Source organism: Tricharina praecox (assembly GCF_024521635.1).
Source record: "Tricharina praecox strain CBS 144465 chromosome Unknown BZA05scaffold_7, whole genome shotgun sequence".
Taxonomy (NCBI): Eukaryota; Fungi; Ascomycota; class Pezizomycetes; order Pezizales; family Pyronemataceae; genus Tricharina; species Tricharina praecox.
In genome coordinates this window covers 1,301,125-1,317,733 of record NW_026250409.1, presented here as the reverse complement: position 1 = coordinate 1,317,733, position 16,609 = coordinate 1,301,125, and the positions used below count along the sequence as shown (strand labels likewise).

Sequence of the window (16,609 nt, the reverse complement as noted above, 5' to 3'; positions counted from 1 at the left end):
GCAATGTTGTCCGATGCTAAGCCATGCAGCTCTAGCAATCGAGGAGACGGTGGCTCCTCGTCCATGTGCGCAGCGCACTGAGCACACAAAACGACATTACATAGCTGGGCGTTTCGTTTCGTTGCGCAATTCCGACGTCGCGGGAGGTTCCACGAATCCGCATGAAGACTGGGAATTGCCCCCCCTCTAACCCGGTTGCGTTTGAAGCCAACATTTTTTCCCTTTATTTCGGGAGTTGACGATTGTATGCACGCACGTCCCACCGAGCAACTACCGCAAGTACACTACACGATGGTAATGCACACATATTGGGCCGCGGGAGGGACTCCAAAAAGATAGGCTGGTTGATTGGACTTGCTGGGCAGGATCCACATCTCTCTCCTTTTCGGCGGTTTGTTGAGAACCAAGGAAGCGGTAGCAGAAAATTGTCAGCGAGTAAAAGGGGGAGCGGAGGTAGGAGGGGGAAAGGGGCGGGGGAGATATCTCCTAAAACTTTGTATGATGAGACGGATGCCGGACAGTCGAGCTGTACCATGTTCGGAAGAACGATCGGGTTCAGTTGACAGCTGGAAAGTTCCGACGTCTCCCCACGTCTTCGAGCCTTGCCCCACGCGCGCCGAGCGCAGATCACCATCATCGACAAGCCTAGCAAGCAGTGCAATTTCGAGACCGGCAGTTGTGTTTCTGCTAGTCATTTTTTCTTTCAGGGCGTTCCTCCGCCAGCTCCAAGCGACAGCTGCCATTGGGGGTCGCGCTGATGGTCGATATGGATGCTCTGGTCTAGAGTATGCCGGCGACCACCTGAGGTGAGCTAGGAGATGGTCGAGACGTTTGCCTGCCTTCCTGCCTGCCTGGATGCCTCAGCTCACGCTGCTACCTGGAAAGCTTCTCTGGCGTCGCCTTGGTACTGCGGACGGTTGGTGCAATGGCAATGCTAGTTTCTTTTGCTTCCACGCACGGCAATCGAATATTCTGCGCCAGTTCCATCTCCCGGAGCCTTTGAATGTGGTAATGGTGGTGGTGGTGGTGGTGGTAACAGTGGTGGAGGTGGTGGTGGTGTGTGGTGGAGGCGGTGGTAGTTGGTAGTAGTGGTGGTGGTGGGGATCGGTGCTGTGCACTTCGGCAGTCAAGAGGGTGGCGCATAAGTGTGTGGCAGTGAAGCTGCCTAGCGAGGCCTGGGATGAAATAGTGTGGGGGAGAGGAAGTGTGGCATTCAACCATGCCTCCAGATGTCGCGTGGGATGAGCCTCCAGCGCTATCACCCTCCCAGAAACTTTTCTTCCCTCGGTCCCTTCCATACTTTCGTCTCTCTCCCCGCGCGCCCCCGCTTGGCCACATCTAGCACGTCACATCGAGAAAACTCAATTGTTCGCTTTTAGCTAGCACGAACTCTAAGTAGTAGGATCGCTCCGAAAAGGGTAACAAGTAAATACGCCCCCCAAACCACGACCACACTGCAAACACCGACCCACGACCCACGTCCCACGACTTCCGCCCTTCGCCCTCAGTCCTCCGCCCTCTGCCCTCCGTCGCTCACTTCGCCGAATACCTCCGAAATCCCCATACAGTACAAGACGGCGCTATGGCTGTATCCAAGAGCAAGAAGAAACCCCCCGGCTCGGTGCTGTTATCGCGTCGTCGCAGTGCTGCGCCAGCCGTGCGACATGCCACCGCCGCAGCCCAATCATCGTCCCTCTCGTCCAAGGCTGGCCGAGCCTTGATCCGCAGCCACCACACCTTGCAGAAAAAACTCTCGCAAGCCCTATCGCGGAACGACGAGGCCGCGGCGTGCACACTCCGAGCCGAGATTGAGGCGAGCGGTGGCCTCGAGAAGTATCAGCAGGCTAGCGTATGCTCTCTCGCCCGCGTCTAACACAAGTACTAATCGGAAATCTACGGTTAGATCAACGGGCAATCGGCGCAGCGGGGCGGCGACTCGTCGAAGTTGCTGATGCAGTGGATAAACGAAGACTGCGCCGACAGGACTGTGCTCAAGGAGAGAGGGCTACGGATGCTAGAGGTGGGTTCTCTCAGGTAGAGCGGGTTTCTTTCCTCCCCACGCCGTTGAGCTTCGAGGTTGACGCAGCGCGCACCACAGCCCGGACAACGCCGTTTCGAAATCTTCCTTGTTCACGGTTACCCGCATAGACCTGCATTCGCAGCATCCAGCCATCGAGACGCAGGACTTCATGCAGCGCCCGCTCCCTGCAAGTGACGACGACAAGTTCGACTTAGTCTCGCTGTCTCTTGTGCTCAACTATGTGCCTGACCCTGCAGGAAGAGGGGACATGCTTCGCCGGACAACACAGTTCCTGCGCCGCAGCACCGAACAGGAGCCGGGCAATCCGGCATCCAGCCTCTTCCCCTCACTGTTCCTAGTCCTTCCCGCACCGTGTGTGACGAATTCCAGATATCTCGATGAGGCACGGCTGCGGGGGATCATGGGGACCCTGGGGTATACGCCCGTGAAACGAAAGCTATCGGCAAAGCTTATCTACGGACTGTGGCGGCATGAGGATACGGCCGAGGCAGCAAAGCAGGCAAATTGGAAGAAAGAGGAAGTGAGGCCGGGGGGATCCCGAAATAATTTTGCGGTCACGATGAATTAGGCTGGTTTATTTTTGCGGTTATCGCGGTCCACGTGATAAAAGTGGGTTCACGATAATGAAACGGCGGCATAGTTTCTCGTTCAATGCATCGTACTTGGCGTCGTCGTCGTCGTCATCGCCATCGCCATCGCCATAATCATCGGGCAGGCGGGAGTGAGTAGGTTCATGGGGGATTGGCGGAAGGAGGGGGAGGAGGGTTCAGGTGTTCGTGTGAGATACGGATATAATGGCACGATCAGTCAGAGGCCTGTACCTACAATGCCTGCAATGCCGTGCATCGCAACCCGCGGAACTGCTAGGAATCTGACGGCAGCAAAAAGAAATATGAAGGAGTTGCAAAACCAATACTGCACCGATTTCGGTGGCTTCAGTATTAACTAGCAGCGGGTGTGGAATGTACACTACGGAATTCACACCCACCCCTTGCCTGTCGCCTGCATGATTCATGGCAAACTCGACCAATCAGAGCTACGGAGCAATGGTCTGTTGCCGATGGAATTATTCCGAGCCGATTAGTCTTCCAGATCGATCATCCGCCCAGCTGCTCCACTGCTCGGATGCTCAGCTGCTCTGTAATCTGTCTACAGCATGTAGTAACAGAACCTACATACGGCATATAAGCCAAGATCGTGCACTCTGACTGTGAATTCCGATTTGATTGTGGGGGCACATGGACTCCAAGGGCATGCTTCGTCGTTGCATGGACCGACCATTCGTCTGAACACGAAACAAAATTAGCCTTACAGTGTATAGTACACAACTCCCAAGGAGCTCTAGCGGCTTCCGACATCCATTCCCGCCAATGAATGTGGAACTGGTGGATCCCGTAGCTACCCCGCTCGCCCCGTACACAGCTGTACTGGCCTAACCTGGTCGTCCGTTGGTCGCTTCCAAAGATGCCACCCGAGTTCCCGCACGGTCCAACATCTCGGAACTTGTGAGTATCCCGTTTCATGACGTGTTGGTTGATTTCCGTCTCGAGTGCCTCTCACGCCGCATCTGTGTCTCGCCCCACATCTCTAGAGCAGGGTCTACGCCAATCGATCGCATTTTTCCTTATGTACTTGCACATTTGCACATTTGCACTACGGTCCATGGCCAGCCACTGACCACACACAATGCACATTGGTTATATGTCATCACTTCCATCGCTCCATTCTGCGTGGCTTGAACTCGCCTCTCTTGGCGCCATAGTAGATATATCTCCTTTTCTCCTCCGCCTCCACACAATGTAGTTAACTACGACCTGAATCCTGACGGTGGCTTGAACTCGCAACCGATCGCTCGTGGTGTTTTGTTTTGTTTTGCTTGTTTCCGCACCGAACCCCTCCCTCCCTCTTTTTTCTCAACTGCAATCATGGTACCATCGATCGACATCACTGAGCGATTTGTGCCGAGATCGCAAAACCGTTTTGTGGTTGTGTCGCCCCTGGGGTTTTGCTTTTTCGCTGTAGACGATGGGGATGCTGCCGTATTCGGTCTTTGGTACATAGGTTGAGGTAGTTACCCAGCCTACATGCCTACCGCTAATTGTGGATTTGCGGATTTGCGGATTTGTGGTGCGGTGTATTTAGGTGATAACCGAGCTCTGATTTCTTCAGCTGTGGCTTGCCCGAGCGTTCGGACTTATCCATATATCATGGAATATCATCATAGATTCATAGCCACCGTGACGGTGCACCACACCCCTCCGGGCCCTCCCCCATGCACCCCCTCCGGGCCTCCCTCACCAGCTCATCTCGAGTGCTAGCTGATGCCACACCAGAATGCCTCCCCCCCTCCCTCACAGTCCTCCCAGTGATCACTGCACAGTGCACACTGCCCCTTGGGCCTTCACCACGAAGAAATAACACCTCTCCCTTACATTCAGCGGTTCCTCCAATGGCATCCCTCCATTGGCATCCGTCGCGGCACACATGACCGTCGGACCATGCGGCTGGCCGACAGGGGTGGCGTGCTAGGTGCTATACAACAGCCTTCCAGAGACGGGAATATCGTCACCTCTGTCGTCATCGGATATGTTTGTGCGTTCGTGCATGCGCCGTGCGTGCGCGGAATTCGGGATGTTTCGTAACTTCGTTTTGCGGAAGGGCGGGCGGGCGTTGGGTGTTGGTTGTTAGTGTAGGTAGATTATGTATTAGAGTAGGAGGGGCAGTCTACGATATCACTATGGTAGCAATCGGCCTGGCCACCCCCGGTAACTACATAAACTAAGACCAGGCTGGTTCGAGAATTTCGTGGGGAAGGATGTTCCCGCCGCTCGCTCAACCCAGGGACTACATATCCACCTACATACACACATCCTACCTATACCCAGGTACCTACTAGGGGTCTTCAAACCTATCTGGGTGAAAATCTGGCCGGGTGATAAGGTATTTTTACTGGTTCGACAATTACCGAATTTTCCAGAATCCGCTAAAATTCTCCAGATGCCGCTACTTTTCCAGACCGCAAAAACACCGTCTGGGTGCCCGTATGGGTGACTGCAGGAGCTCTAGCTCGCCTCTAGCTCACCAGAATAGGTGTAGGTAACGGCTGGTTTCCGGGATCAAGGACTGAGACTGTAGAAATTTTCTCTCGACGCCAGTCTGGCCAGTTTGTATTGAGGAAAGCGGCCCCATACGCTTCTATCCAAAACAGCACCCGGCACGGGGTCCTCAAACCTACATCGCACGTCTGGCCATTCTGATTGGCCAATGTTTCCAGACCAGATTCCGGCCAGATTTTCACCCAGATAGGTTTGAGGACCCCTATATACTATAACTGCACATATTCCTCAACCCGGGAAGCCGAAACCCGTCGACCTCTCTCGAGTTTCCCCCCCTCTTCACATGCAGACTTCCAGTGGCGAGTCTGAGCCCAAGGGTTCGTTATTCCCCATACCTACATGTCCAGACTCCAGTCAGCATCAGACGATTTTCATGATTTTTCCCTGGGACGCAGCTCCCGGCAACTAGGCTCGGTGATGAAGTGGGGTACTTACTCGAGTACCTAGACTAGCTGGGGTTAGATTCCAGAGATATATATGCATAGAATGGCAAAAGCCACAGAAGACGCACTTCCCCTCGCGAAGAGAAGAAGAAGACGAAGAACAAGACGAAGAAGAAGCTAAAGAAGCTGAAGAAGAAGCTGAAGGCTGAAGAAGATGAAGAAGAAGCATGGATGACGGGAAGCTCTCCAGCCAAGTATATAGTACGTATATAGAAGGGAAGAATACGGCCGTTAGAGTAGTTACCTGTAGATATGTAGATAGAGTACATATCGATACCTCCCTAGGTCCCCGTACGAGCCCTTCTAGATTAGGGGCTAAACCACGTGGGTTACGCTACTAGAGATCTAGACAAAGGCTCGCTTCAGGCTTCAGGCTGCGACGGGTTTCACTACGCTGAACTGATCAACGACTCGCGGCGGCAGGACGGTACTTGAAACAAATCCTCACGGTAGTTAGATATTCCTAGTAGATGCCTTGCGCAGGTATGTACTTGGTCTGCGAGTACTCTACCATAACACCGCACAAAGCGCTCGGTGCTTTTTCCGCAGTGATGGGCTGGACGGACGGACGGACGGACGGAAGGACGGACACTGGACGGGGCAGCTGAGGAAGAGACGGAATTCCCCCGTCCTGTTTCTGTCCTGTTCTGTCGGAGGCAATGGTCCGTACCAACATGACATGACAGCGAGCCGATGGAGGGATTGGAAATTCATTTGAGCTAGAACGGCGAGTTTTCGGACTGACCGAGTTCTAGCCGTCAATGCTGATCAATTCCCGGCGTAAATTCGCAGTTTTTCACGCCGATGGAGTCGGGCAATTGTAGCTATCGTAGGGAGTCTTGGGGGATCTTTAGATCCCCCATTTGCATAGATACCATGTATCTCGACGATACCTATTGAATAGGGATGAGTACCTATCCAACCAGCCAGGATGATACAAGTATTCTAACAGCGGCGGCAGACCGCAGGGGTGAGTGACGAGTCCAACCGGAACGGCGTCAGGGCCTAGAGGCTGGAGTAGGTACCGGTACCGGTACATACTCTACATGACCCATACAAACGCGAACGGACGGACCTATATTCTTCCTCTGTGTCCAGCCAGGTACTCATAAATGACATGTCAATAACTAACTACAACTTTGCCGTCTGCTCGTGGGAGGGAGGTGGGGAGTGGAGCCTCAACACGGCAGAGCCCAAAAAAACCCCCCAAACCCAACCCGCAAATCGTGCCGTCCCGCAACAACCCGCCCGGTTGGCGGCTCACGGCGCACTCTTGGCCCCCACCGACTCACGTGGGACGCGCTGGGTGGGCGGATGGAAACCATCTGTGGATCTGCGCTGATATTTCCGGGACGTTCCAGCTGCCCCCCCACGCGTGGGGGCCCTGGGGGGGTGGGAGGGAGGGGGCGGAGGCATGAGCCCCGCCGGGACCCTGATAAATGTCATGGCAGCCGCAATAAGCGCGTAACGGAGATGAGGGGATAATTCGGATCGATCGATCACTGCAGAGGGATTCGTCTGATGGGCTGGGGGGCTGGCGCTGGCGCTTGTGCGAGTAAGCGTTTGTGGAGTGACTTGAGACCTCGGGAGGAATACCGATTTCTACTATCTACGGTATATGGTCTAGACATCTGTGCAAACGTCGGATTAGCTATGTGCACGTACATACTCTGCTGATTTCGGAGCCGGTGACGCTCGGACAGAGTATGTAGGTACTCTGGATTAGCAGGTTCCCCCACGCTTTCACCTTCACTCAGCCTCAGCTCAAAGACGTCAGGCTGCTATCCGGCCCCTATAAACCTGCCGAAACAAGCACTGTTGCCACCAACGTCCGGGCATCCCCGGATATGTCTAGAGTACCTTCGATACATACCCATACAACGCTGCTAGGTAGTCAGCCGGCCAGTGATGAGTGCCCACAAATCCAGATTAACATGCGTGCGTAATCCGCAATTGTGTGATTCATCTCGAGCACCCAGGTACGTACACTGCTGCTGCCGCTGACCGAGACAACGAAAGGCCAGTCTTTCTGATCAACCCACGATAGGAACTCTAGTCATCGTACTCTACTCTAGGTACTCTAGCATGTCTCAGAGCTCCCCCCTGTTCTGTTCTGTTCTGTGCGGGCCACGAGCCCGAGGAGGGGGAGTGATTTGTGCTTCATGCACATACATAATCCAGCCCGACAAGGGGCACTCTAGGTACCTACTCTAGTGACGATACGCGCGGTTCCTTTGCGCGCAGAGAAGGGCTTGTTCTGATTCTCCACCCTGCATAGAGTACATACAGGTAAGCTGCCGGACGGTGGCGGCGGATAGAGTACTTAAGTCTTAGGTACGTTGCCTACCTGCCTGCCTGTCTGCCTGCAGAGAACACGTTACGTACGTATGTACATGCCTACCAACCTACATACACACTGCCGCGGCCCGGTGGTGGGATTCGCCTGCCGGTGTCTCGGAGTAATTGGCGGCGAGTACTCCGAGGGAGGGAAGGAGGGATAGGAGGATGGGTGGATTCAAGACTCCATCACTTCACGGAGAATACGGAGAGAACAACTACCGTGTTTTTGGTGCACCCAGGGGAGTATCGAAGCATGCGGGGTTATTCTTTGCTTTGCTTTGCTTATGCGCAGCTAGGTACGTACCTAAATATGTACGGCACTACCTGCTGAAGGTGTGCATTGCCGTTAACCAGAAGCCGAGTGAGAGCCAGTGGGCGAGTGACTGCCGCAGACCGTAGCCGGTTGTTGGGTTGGTGGTGGAGTAGGTGCCTACAGCCACCGTGAAATCAAGTCAGGATTCTGATGCACCATTGAGCTGCCCCAGGTGTAACTCAGGAATACAGCACGATGAAACGGGAGGCCATCGTCATACCGACGAACAGCCCGCTAGTCTCCATGACCGGCGAGCTTTGATAGGTATACCGCGCGTCGGAGTGGCAAATGCTGCATGTGGTCACCGCCCTATGAGATATCACTCGCTAGTGTCAAGACTGCCTCTGGGTGTGCGACACAACTTCTCATTCGGATCCGACTACCAAACCAGATTTTTGCGAAAGAATGGTACAGCCCAGTCATAGCCTCCCTAGGTAGGCTGAACGCAAGTATGATTAAAATAAAAAAAACAAGCGCAGCTCAGCGCGCTCATGAGGCCATAGAGTAGCGACATCAGTGGACGTGAGGAAGGAAGGAGGCTGAGCAGTAGGTTCAGGAGCGCGGCAGCTTGTTCGTTGTTATCTTGTTCGTTGTTATCTTCAATCTCTCTAGGTATACTACAGCCTACAGGTGGAGGGCCGAGGGAAGAGGAAGCGTCATATCTAGAATGTAGATACCTATGTTGAATGCGATTAATAATGGTAGAAGAGAAAAGAAAAGCGCCTTAATCGGGGATTTGAAAATACGAACATGCGAAGGGTACAATTTTAGCTGGATATGGATAATGGAGGTATTCATCTAAGCAAAAGTTCGCAGATAGGTAGAACTAAGAAGACTGTAATGTTAAAAACGGTATCTAACCACACAAGTAAGCCTGAGAAGCCACCTGGAAATGCGCATCCAAGCACAAACTTTATCGTTGGCTTCTATTGCTCTAGTTACTAATAGTAGTGCTTCACCCCCTCCCTCAACCCAATCCACACCTCCCTCCTCATCTCCTCGTGCATAACCGTCTTCCAGCACCTCTCCTCTTCCGGCAGCTCCTCCAACCTCTCCGCCTCCAACCTCTCCGCCTCCAACCTCTCCGCCTCCTTCTCCGCCAACTCACCCGCGCGCCTTCTCGCCTCCTCCTCCACCTCTACCCCCTCCTCCTCCTCCTCGTCTGAGTCGTCGATAGTAATCTCCGTCCTAGCGAACCCCATACCATCCTCGCGACGCTCCAGGGTAATCCTGCGGTGGGCGTGGGTTGGGATCTCGATCCTGAGCTTTGGAGGAGCAGGCGCGAGCACGCGCTTCGCGACGCGAGTGCGCTTCGGGACCGGCTTCTGGATGGGCTTCTGGATGGGCTTCTTGGTGGTCTTCCTGACGCTGCTGGGCAGCTTGGGCAGCGGTAGGGGCAGGGGCTGGGACGCGCGGTGGCCGCGGGTTGAGGGGGGGTGGGTACTGCAGAGGTGGGTGGTGGTTAGTATACGATTATAGGGGTTGAATGGGGTGGAGGTAGTACTATTCGGGGCGGGTCTTCATGCTTGTTTTTTGTTTTTGTGGCTGTTGTTTGTTTTTGTAGATGTTGTTTTTGAATTTGTATAGTCAACGAAGGTGCGCTGCTGGTGGAGCAGGAGGAAGTGGAGGAGGAGGAAAGGAAGCAGGAAGGAGGTACTGCGCCGTTTTGAAGGGAGTGGTGTGTTGTACTTGAGGTTGAATAGTGGCTCGAGATGAGCTTGCGACTTGATGTGCACGGAGCTCTTGGAATGTGTGCGAGTGATAGCATGGGAGATGGTGATCCACCATGAATCATGAGTCGTGATCAAAGCTTGTCTACTGTCTACAAAGCCAGCCTTCCAGGTTGTTGAGTACTCATGAGCAGAGCCGCAGCAGCTTAGATCAACGGAAATGGAGTGCCTAGGTGAGAGAATCCGAATAAGAAAAGTAGAAGTAGAAGTAATGATAGGTGTGTAACGGTAAATGTATAGATAATTCTATTGTATTATATCTCCATCCTCCCTTGTGCCTCTCCTAGTAGTAGTGGTAGGTATAGTAGGTAGGCCATCACCTCTCGTGAGTCGTCGCTGCTCCGCTCGCTCGGAGGAAGACAGCGGGGGGGGGGCAAGTAAGCAACCAACCAACCATGGAGAAACTCGAAACGCAACGAAGCGAGTGGACTTGGACGCACGGAACGTCATCTGCCGGCGACCAGCGACGGGACTTGAATGCAAGGGACTTGAAGGGAAGGGAGGAGGTGAGTGATATTCCTTCCGTCAAATTGCACGATACGCGAGCTGCAACTGACGGCTTACGGGGTGCGATCATGCAATAGGTACCTAGACGGGATATATCCTGCTTAGGTAACTATGCGCGCCAATTACTCCTCGGCATACCTAACTACACAGACATGTGGGCCTGGGAAGTGGGAAGTGGGAAGGGAACCTGAAAGGCTGCAAAGCTGGAACGCTGGAAAGAGAGACCCGGAGAATCCACCAGACAAGACAAGTCCGCAACCCGCAGCCTGTGGGGGACCGGCGTCGGAACAACGGAACCACGCGCCCGCGGCACTGAAACCGTGCCCATGCATCTGCGTACGGAATGGGATAGCAATGCATGCATGCGACTTGCAGCTCGGTGGGAGAGAGAGCTTCCACCGCCGATGTGGGGGTCTGGGTCTCGGTCTGGGCCAGTTCGAACGTCGCTATGGAGATGAGGTCTAAGGCGAGGGGAGGAGGGGAGAAGGTGAGGGGAGGAGGTGAGGAGGTGCATGGCCTAGACAATTCAATCTTCGGGTGAGCTGGACTGGTTGACGGACTGACCGACTGACTGCCTGAAGCCTGAGACCTGCTCGTGCTCGGCCGAGTGTATCCGACGTCGCGGTAACCATGGCAATGGCCAGCTCCGCCCCTCTGCCCCCCTCGAGGCAGCCAGCCCTACACGAAGATCGTCACAACATTTGTTTTGGGTTCGGGATTTCGGTACTTCCAACACGGCAACAGCGCTGATCGCAACCCCAGCCAGCCCAGGACGAGTGATAGATCGCCAGACTCCAGAGCATCGGCGCAAATCGTAATTGTCTCTCCGATGGATCATGGCGGCCGCCAATAGCATCAGCATCCTGGTTGGATTATGGATATATACGGAACATACCTACGGAAATGGCATAAGATCCATAGTTAAGATAGGTAGATGCAGTGGAGTCTATGCTTTAATGTTGATGTTATGGGGCGGCTTGGGTTTGTTCGACTTCGAGGACCGGATCGGCTGTCGAAGATGTCGTTCGATCCGTGTTCTTATATACCCTCCCACCCGCCCAAAAGTGAAGATCTCTCTGGCGTTCTAGACGACGGACTTTAATCTCCAGCCAGCCACTTTATTCGAGACGAGACGGGACGAGACGGACGGACGGCAGAAATGCACCGCGCCCCGCACCAGACGTGGACGTGGCATGTCTCGTGGCATGTCTCGTTCGTCCTGGACCGTTCCCAACGTACATACGTGCTTGGCGGATCGATTGGATACCTGTTTTGATGTGCATATTTGAGTGGTGTAGTGGAGGGCGCTGGAGCCGAGTGAGACGGAGTACGTGGAGATGGGGAGATAACCCATTCCGCATCCCCCGTCCAGGCGTGCGGGCGTGCGGGCGGGGCGCCGGGTGGTCACTTGTTTCCTTTGGATGTGCTACCTACACGAATAAGTATCTGTGTAAGAAGTATGTGTAGCCGTATGCGCGCTGCAAGTGGGCGTGTGAAAGTAGGGGGGTGGGGTCGTACTGCCGATGCAAAGATGAGATACCCTACCTATCACTCGCGCAATCGTGCAAATCCAGATTCTCCCAAGATTCCTAGCCCGCGCTGATCGTGCTTTCCTCACTCATAATCGACCGTGGCAAAGTAAACTCTAGGTTGTCTCCTAGTTGTCTCCGAATAAGAGAATTCGAATAGATAACTATTGCCACATCCATAATGAGATCACGGCACGCACAGGATGAGATCATCACCACTGACTCGAAGGCGCGATCCTCAAACAGAAACAGAGTCTTTTTGAGTGATTGGATAATGAAAGTGAGCATGGTTTTCCTTTGTAAAATTGGTTGGTAGGCAGCGGCGCAGCATCGGGCCGTGGTGGTAGAGCTTTCTCTCGACCCCACGAAGCTGGCAGGAAAGGTTGGGAAGTTGGTGATCACCATAGTCTAGTAAGGCTGCATGCGGCAATAAATTGATGTTCTCTCTCCCTCTCTTAGCTTTATAGCGAGTGATGAGGTTTTGGTTTTACTTCTGCCGCTCCCTCTGAATGTACTGCAAGTCCTACAGTGTCATACGCAATCACTCATTATGTGTGATGATGCGTGTATTCGGATGAAATGGCCGACGATTCGACCGGTGTATCTGTCGTTTTGCGTATACATATCGGCTACAGAGATGATTCACTATCACGAGCCTCTCATCGAGAGCACTTCGGGGCACCCGGTGGTGGTAATGGTTGGCGTGAGCACGCAACATAGCCGTAGATTCGCTTCATAGCTGTGTACTATCCATCGGCCAACACCATTCTGTTGCCGATTGTCTATTCCGCGAGTTCGTCCAGTTCAGTTCAACCATAGTCCTTGCTCCTCTTATTCAGCTTTCCATTCGACTGCTTCATCCAAGGCAGTTTTGTCAACTTGGATCTTGGTCACTGCGAGAAGTTGGGCTCAGTAAGCGTATCAAGGGGCTAGATCTATTGTCGCTGAAACCCGACTCCCGAGCGGAAGAAGAGAACGGAAAGTATCTGAAGAGATGGAGATGTAGATCCCGGAGGAGGCCAAATATATCCACCGAAGTTGCGGTAAAGGTACGCTGCACGACGGAAGGCCATCAGCTGCTGGGGGTTACACCGCCGTAACGGTGGACGTCCCCTGTTCTCCTGTTTTCCACGCTTTCATCTGGTGGCCATTTCCAAGCGTAAGTCCTCTTCTTGTATGGCCGTGAAGCCAGGGCATGCCGATGACTTTGAATATAGCTTTCAAACTTTGAGGCTGACACTTGGAGGCAATAGCAAATATCAGACTACAGAGCGAGTCGGATACTATCGGATGGCACCAATGCGCTGGAGTATCGAGCTCGATGGCTTCTCGGTTAAGAGCTTGAATTTGAAATAGAGTCATTTGATGATATTCTTTTGCCTGCACTCTTCCCTCGCGCTGCACCAAGAAAGGACTTCAAATGGCGAGCGCTCCCATCTAGAGCTTCCAGTGAAGTGTGCTTGCGGGGTGAGTCTGCGGGTGAACTTGTGAGCGATCGTACAAGAAGGCGGCTGAGTCCACATGTACACGTACATACCTCGTCGGAATCCTAACACGGAAAGATGGGAATGTTCTCAAGACATTGAAAGCTTTGGCGACATCATTGTCGGGAATATTTCTAAACCTCAGGACTCAACGGACACAGAACGAGATTAGCGCATTTCTTGGCATTCTTGGAGTGCATATATAGGCTCATAGAACGACGTCACGCGGTGTTTTAAGCGAATCCCACGTTAGAGCAGCCGACACGGTAGGACAGTGTTGCGTCGCGTCTCCCTACCCCAGATCTACCATCACTGCCCCGCTACCTCCCACATCCACCTTAAACCACACCACGATCACCCACGACGTCTCACAACGTACGTCGTACTCCACTACGATAATCACCAGCGACTCATCCGGACACGACGATGGACGAGCTCCAAGTCTCTGCACCGATGTCTGCGGAGAGTCGCAAGCGCACTCATTCTCCCTCTCCCAGCGACCATGGCGACAAGATCACAGCAGAAAACGCCACGCACAGCGGCAGCGACGACAACGACAAGATGATCGATGTCGGCGACACCACTCTGACCGCGCCGTCGCCCAAGCGCGCCAGACTTGCGATCGTTGAGAAGGGTGGAGGGGTGGACGACAGTGGAAATGTTGACGAGAAGGAGTGGAAGAACGAAGATGATCAAGGAGATGATTTAGACGGCTACAATCCCAAGGGTCGCAGAGGAGCTACGAAGAAGAAGAATCAGGCTGGAAAGAAACGTGTCACTTCCAAGAAGACTCCGGCGAGGGTCAAGACTCATACCGCCACTCCGGACGAAGTGTTTGCCGCTCTACTCGCGGAGGAAGACTCTCCCGTTCGTCGTTCAGGTCGCGTTCGTGCTCGTACTCCTTCCAAGAGCGTAGCCGCTTGCAACACTTCCGCTGAGGCTACACCTGGCCCCGAGGCTACGGTCGTTTCTAAGACCGGGCCCAAATCGAAGAATTCCAAGACCGAACCTAAGGGTAAGGCCCAAGACAAGGCTAAGGCCGAGTCGAAGGCCAAACCTAAGGGTAAGGCGAAGGCCGAGTCGAAGACCCAGAAAAAGGCTACCGCCGAGCCGCAGCCCAAGAAGCTCACCAAGAAAGAGTTGTGGCAGCCGGAAAACTTAGCTACTCGATTCTCTCCTTTCGCTCTAGGGGATCTTTCGGTTTGTGTTCCTTCTTACTGCGCGTTCAAAGAAGTTTGCTGATATGTGTGCGATGCAGAGGCTCCTTAATCCTAAGGTTCTCAACCGCAAGAATTTGACTGACGAGGAGTACGATTCGCTCATCGCGCTTCTTCCGGCTGAAGACATAATCTACCCGGCGAATTCCGATGTCACCGTTCCTGATGGCAAGCCCATCATCAATCCGGTCGTGTTCGACGACTCTTTTTTCATGGAGGGCGTGTGCAATTACCAGGAAGACCTTTGTCAAGGCAAGTACGAGCCGGAGTATCTCGCCAAGGCTGCCGATGCTAGAAAAAGGAGGTTGGCTGGTGAATTTGATTCCTGGAAGGAGGAGAACTTTGAGGTGTTCTGGGGAGAGAAACAGAAACTATACACGGAAGCCATTGCTGGAGAGAGCAGCAAAATCAAGCTCGCGGAGATGATCAAGACCTCTGTCTTCAAGATCGGCGACGTGTTCAGTATGCGCAGACACTTTACGGGAGGTCTGGTCATTCGAAAAGACGCCATCGTAAGTGATTCATTCTAGTCTTCGATTGCACTTGACTAATGGTTTTTGCAGTTGGAGGCTATGGGCAAAGAAGAAGGCACGCTCAACTTCAGCTACCCCCCTGGTACTGCTGAATGGCATACGGATGATGTACCTGACAAGATCATCAAGAATGTCATGAGCCTCCAGGCTCTTGAGACCTTGCTCTGCAAGGAGAATGGTACGGGCCCGGAGAGACTCCCAAACGGCAATGCCTGGAAGACGATCCGAATCGTTCGCAAGGGAGAAGACATCGGCTGCATATTTGACCAGCGGGTCAAATATTACAACGATTACTACAATGGTGTGTAAGAAACTTGAAGCGATCGACACGGACACAGTGGCGTTTGGCGTTTCCTGCTTGCACTCTTCTTTTTCTCTTCATGTTTCTCTTCATGAGTTCTCTTGATAATTCTGCCTACTCTTACCTTTGCTTTTTAGCAAGTTTCTCTTCCCCTGCAAGCTGTACGGCTATGCTCGATTGAATGCGAATACTACATACCGATTGCTTCATTTCTTCGTCTTTCTTTCTGCACATCTTCTCAATCACATCTCTTCATGTATCTCATTTTGCGCCCAAGTTCAAGTGTAAATTTGATACTAGACCCAGCATGCATAGGTACTTGTTTGTAATCTCCGTTTCTACGGGTTTGTTCCCTCCAGACGACTGTACTTGGGACTGGGTGCGAGGGTGGGGATGCGGCGATGAGGATGAGATAGGATTAAAACATCAATTACTATTGAGCCAATGCCTAATTAGGGGCTCGACCCAGCAATGGTGATCAGAGACGAATTCCGCACTGAACTGAACATCCCTCTCCTCAACACCCCCTTTGATGGCTCGAAACGATAGGTAGGGTGAGTGTCTTATTCTCTTCCTAGTCATCCACCAAGACGACTCGCTCACCCTATCTTGCTCCGGTTCCTCCTCCCACTCCTTGTTCTCCTCACTGTTCCACCTAAGCAAGTCCTACTAATATCCATTCTTCTCAGGAAATCTAGTACACAAGGTTACACTTCTTCAACCAGCGCAACAACGGATTGGATGGTTGATTTGTATCACTCGTACAGTTATTCCGCCCATGTGCGACTACAATGGCGTACTTTTAGTCTCCCCGCTTCCTGTTCACAGTACACTTCCCTGGCTCGGTGTGGCGCACAAGAACAGAATACACATCCGCCAGGCGGCTCGGGATACATCGAGTGCGAACTCGTCCAACCACTCGCACATGTCAGTACGGTACAGTCATGCTCACTGACGATCCTGTAACCTCGGTTTGGGAGTATTGGATGGGCGGAGGCGGGCAGTGAGAACTAGTACATAGGAACTACCACTTGCGGCCTGTGCTTCGCTGCTCG

General features: G+C 53.2%; 2 protein-coding genes across 2 annotated transcripts; both read left to right on the top strand.

Moving 5' to 3' along the window:
- Positions 1-1,483: 1,483 nt before the first annotated feature.
- Positions 1,484-2,708, top strand: BZA05DRAFT_254233 (putative methyltransferase-domain-containing protein). The gene is made up of 3 exons (XM_051480065.1): positions 1,484-1,849; positions 1,904-2,034; positions 2,099-2,708. Exons 1-3 carry the CDS (start codon positions 1,583-1,585, stop codon positions 2,607-2,609), a joined length of 909 nt encoding a protein of 302 aa, XP_051341395.1. The 5' UTR covers positions 1,484-1,582; the 3' UTR covers positions 2,610-2,708.
- Positions 2,709-13,757: 11,049 nt separating this feature from the next.
- BZA05DRAFT_472723 (Asx homology domain-containing protein) lies at positions 13,758-16,023 on the top strand. The gene is made up of 3 exons (XM_051488028.1): positions 13,758-14,703; positions 14,762-15,232; positions 15,284-16,023. The coding sequence occupies exons 1-3, from the start codon at positions 13,930-13,932 to the stop codon at positions 15,560-15,562; spliced, it is 1,524 nt and encodes a 507-aa protein (XP_051341394.1). The 5' UTR covers positions 13,758-13,929; the 3' UTR covers positions 15,563-16,023.
- Positions 16,024-16,609: the final 586 nt, after the last annotated feature.

Bases quoted from the DNA above. Each gene is read 5' to 3' on its own strand.
- BZA05DRAFT_254233 (XM_051480065.1), top strand. From the start codon at position 1,583: ATGGCTGTATCCAAGAGCAAGAAGAAACCCCCCGGCTCGGTGCTGTTA. The intron at 1,850-1,903 runs GTATGCTCTCTC...ATCTACGGTTAG, and splicing joins AGAAGTATCAGCAGGCTAGC to ATCAACGGGCAATCGGCGCA. The intron at 2,035-2,098 runs GTAGAGCGGGTT...CGCGCACCACAG, and splicing joins CTAGAGGTGGGTTCTCTCAG to CCCGGACAACGCCGTTTCGA.
- BZA05DRAFT_472723 (XM_051488028.1), top strand. From the start codon at position 13,930: ATGGACGAGCTCCAAGTCTCTGCACCGATGTCTGCGGAGAGTCGCAAG. The intron at 14,704-14,761 runs GTTTGTGTTCCT...TGTGCGATGCAG, and splicing joins TCGCTCTAGGGGATCTTTCG to AGGCTCCTTAATCCTAAGGT. The intron at 15,233-15,283 runs GTAAGTGATTCA...TGGTTTTTGCAG, and splicing joins TCATTCGAAAAGACGCCATC to TTGGAGGCTATGGGCAAAGA.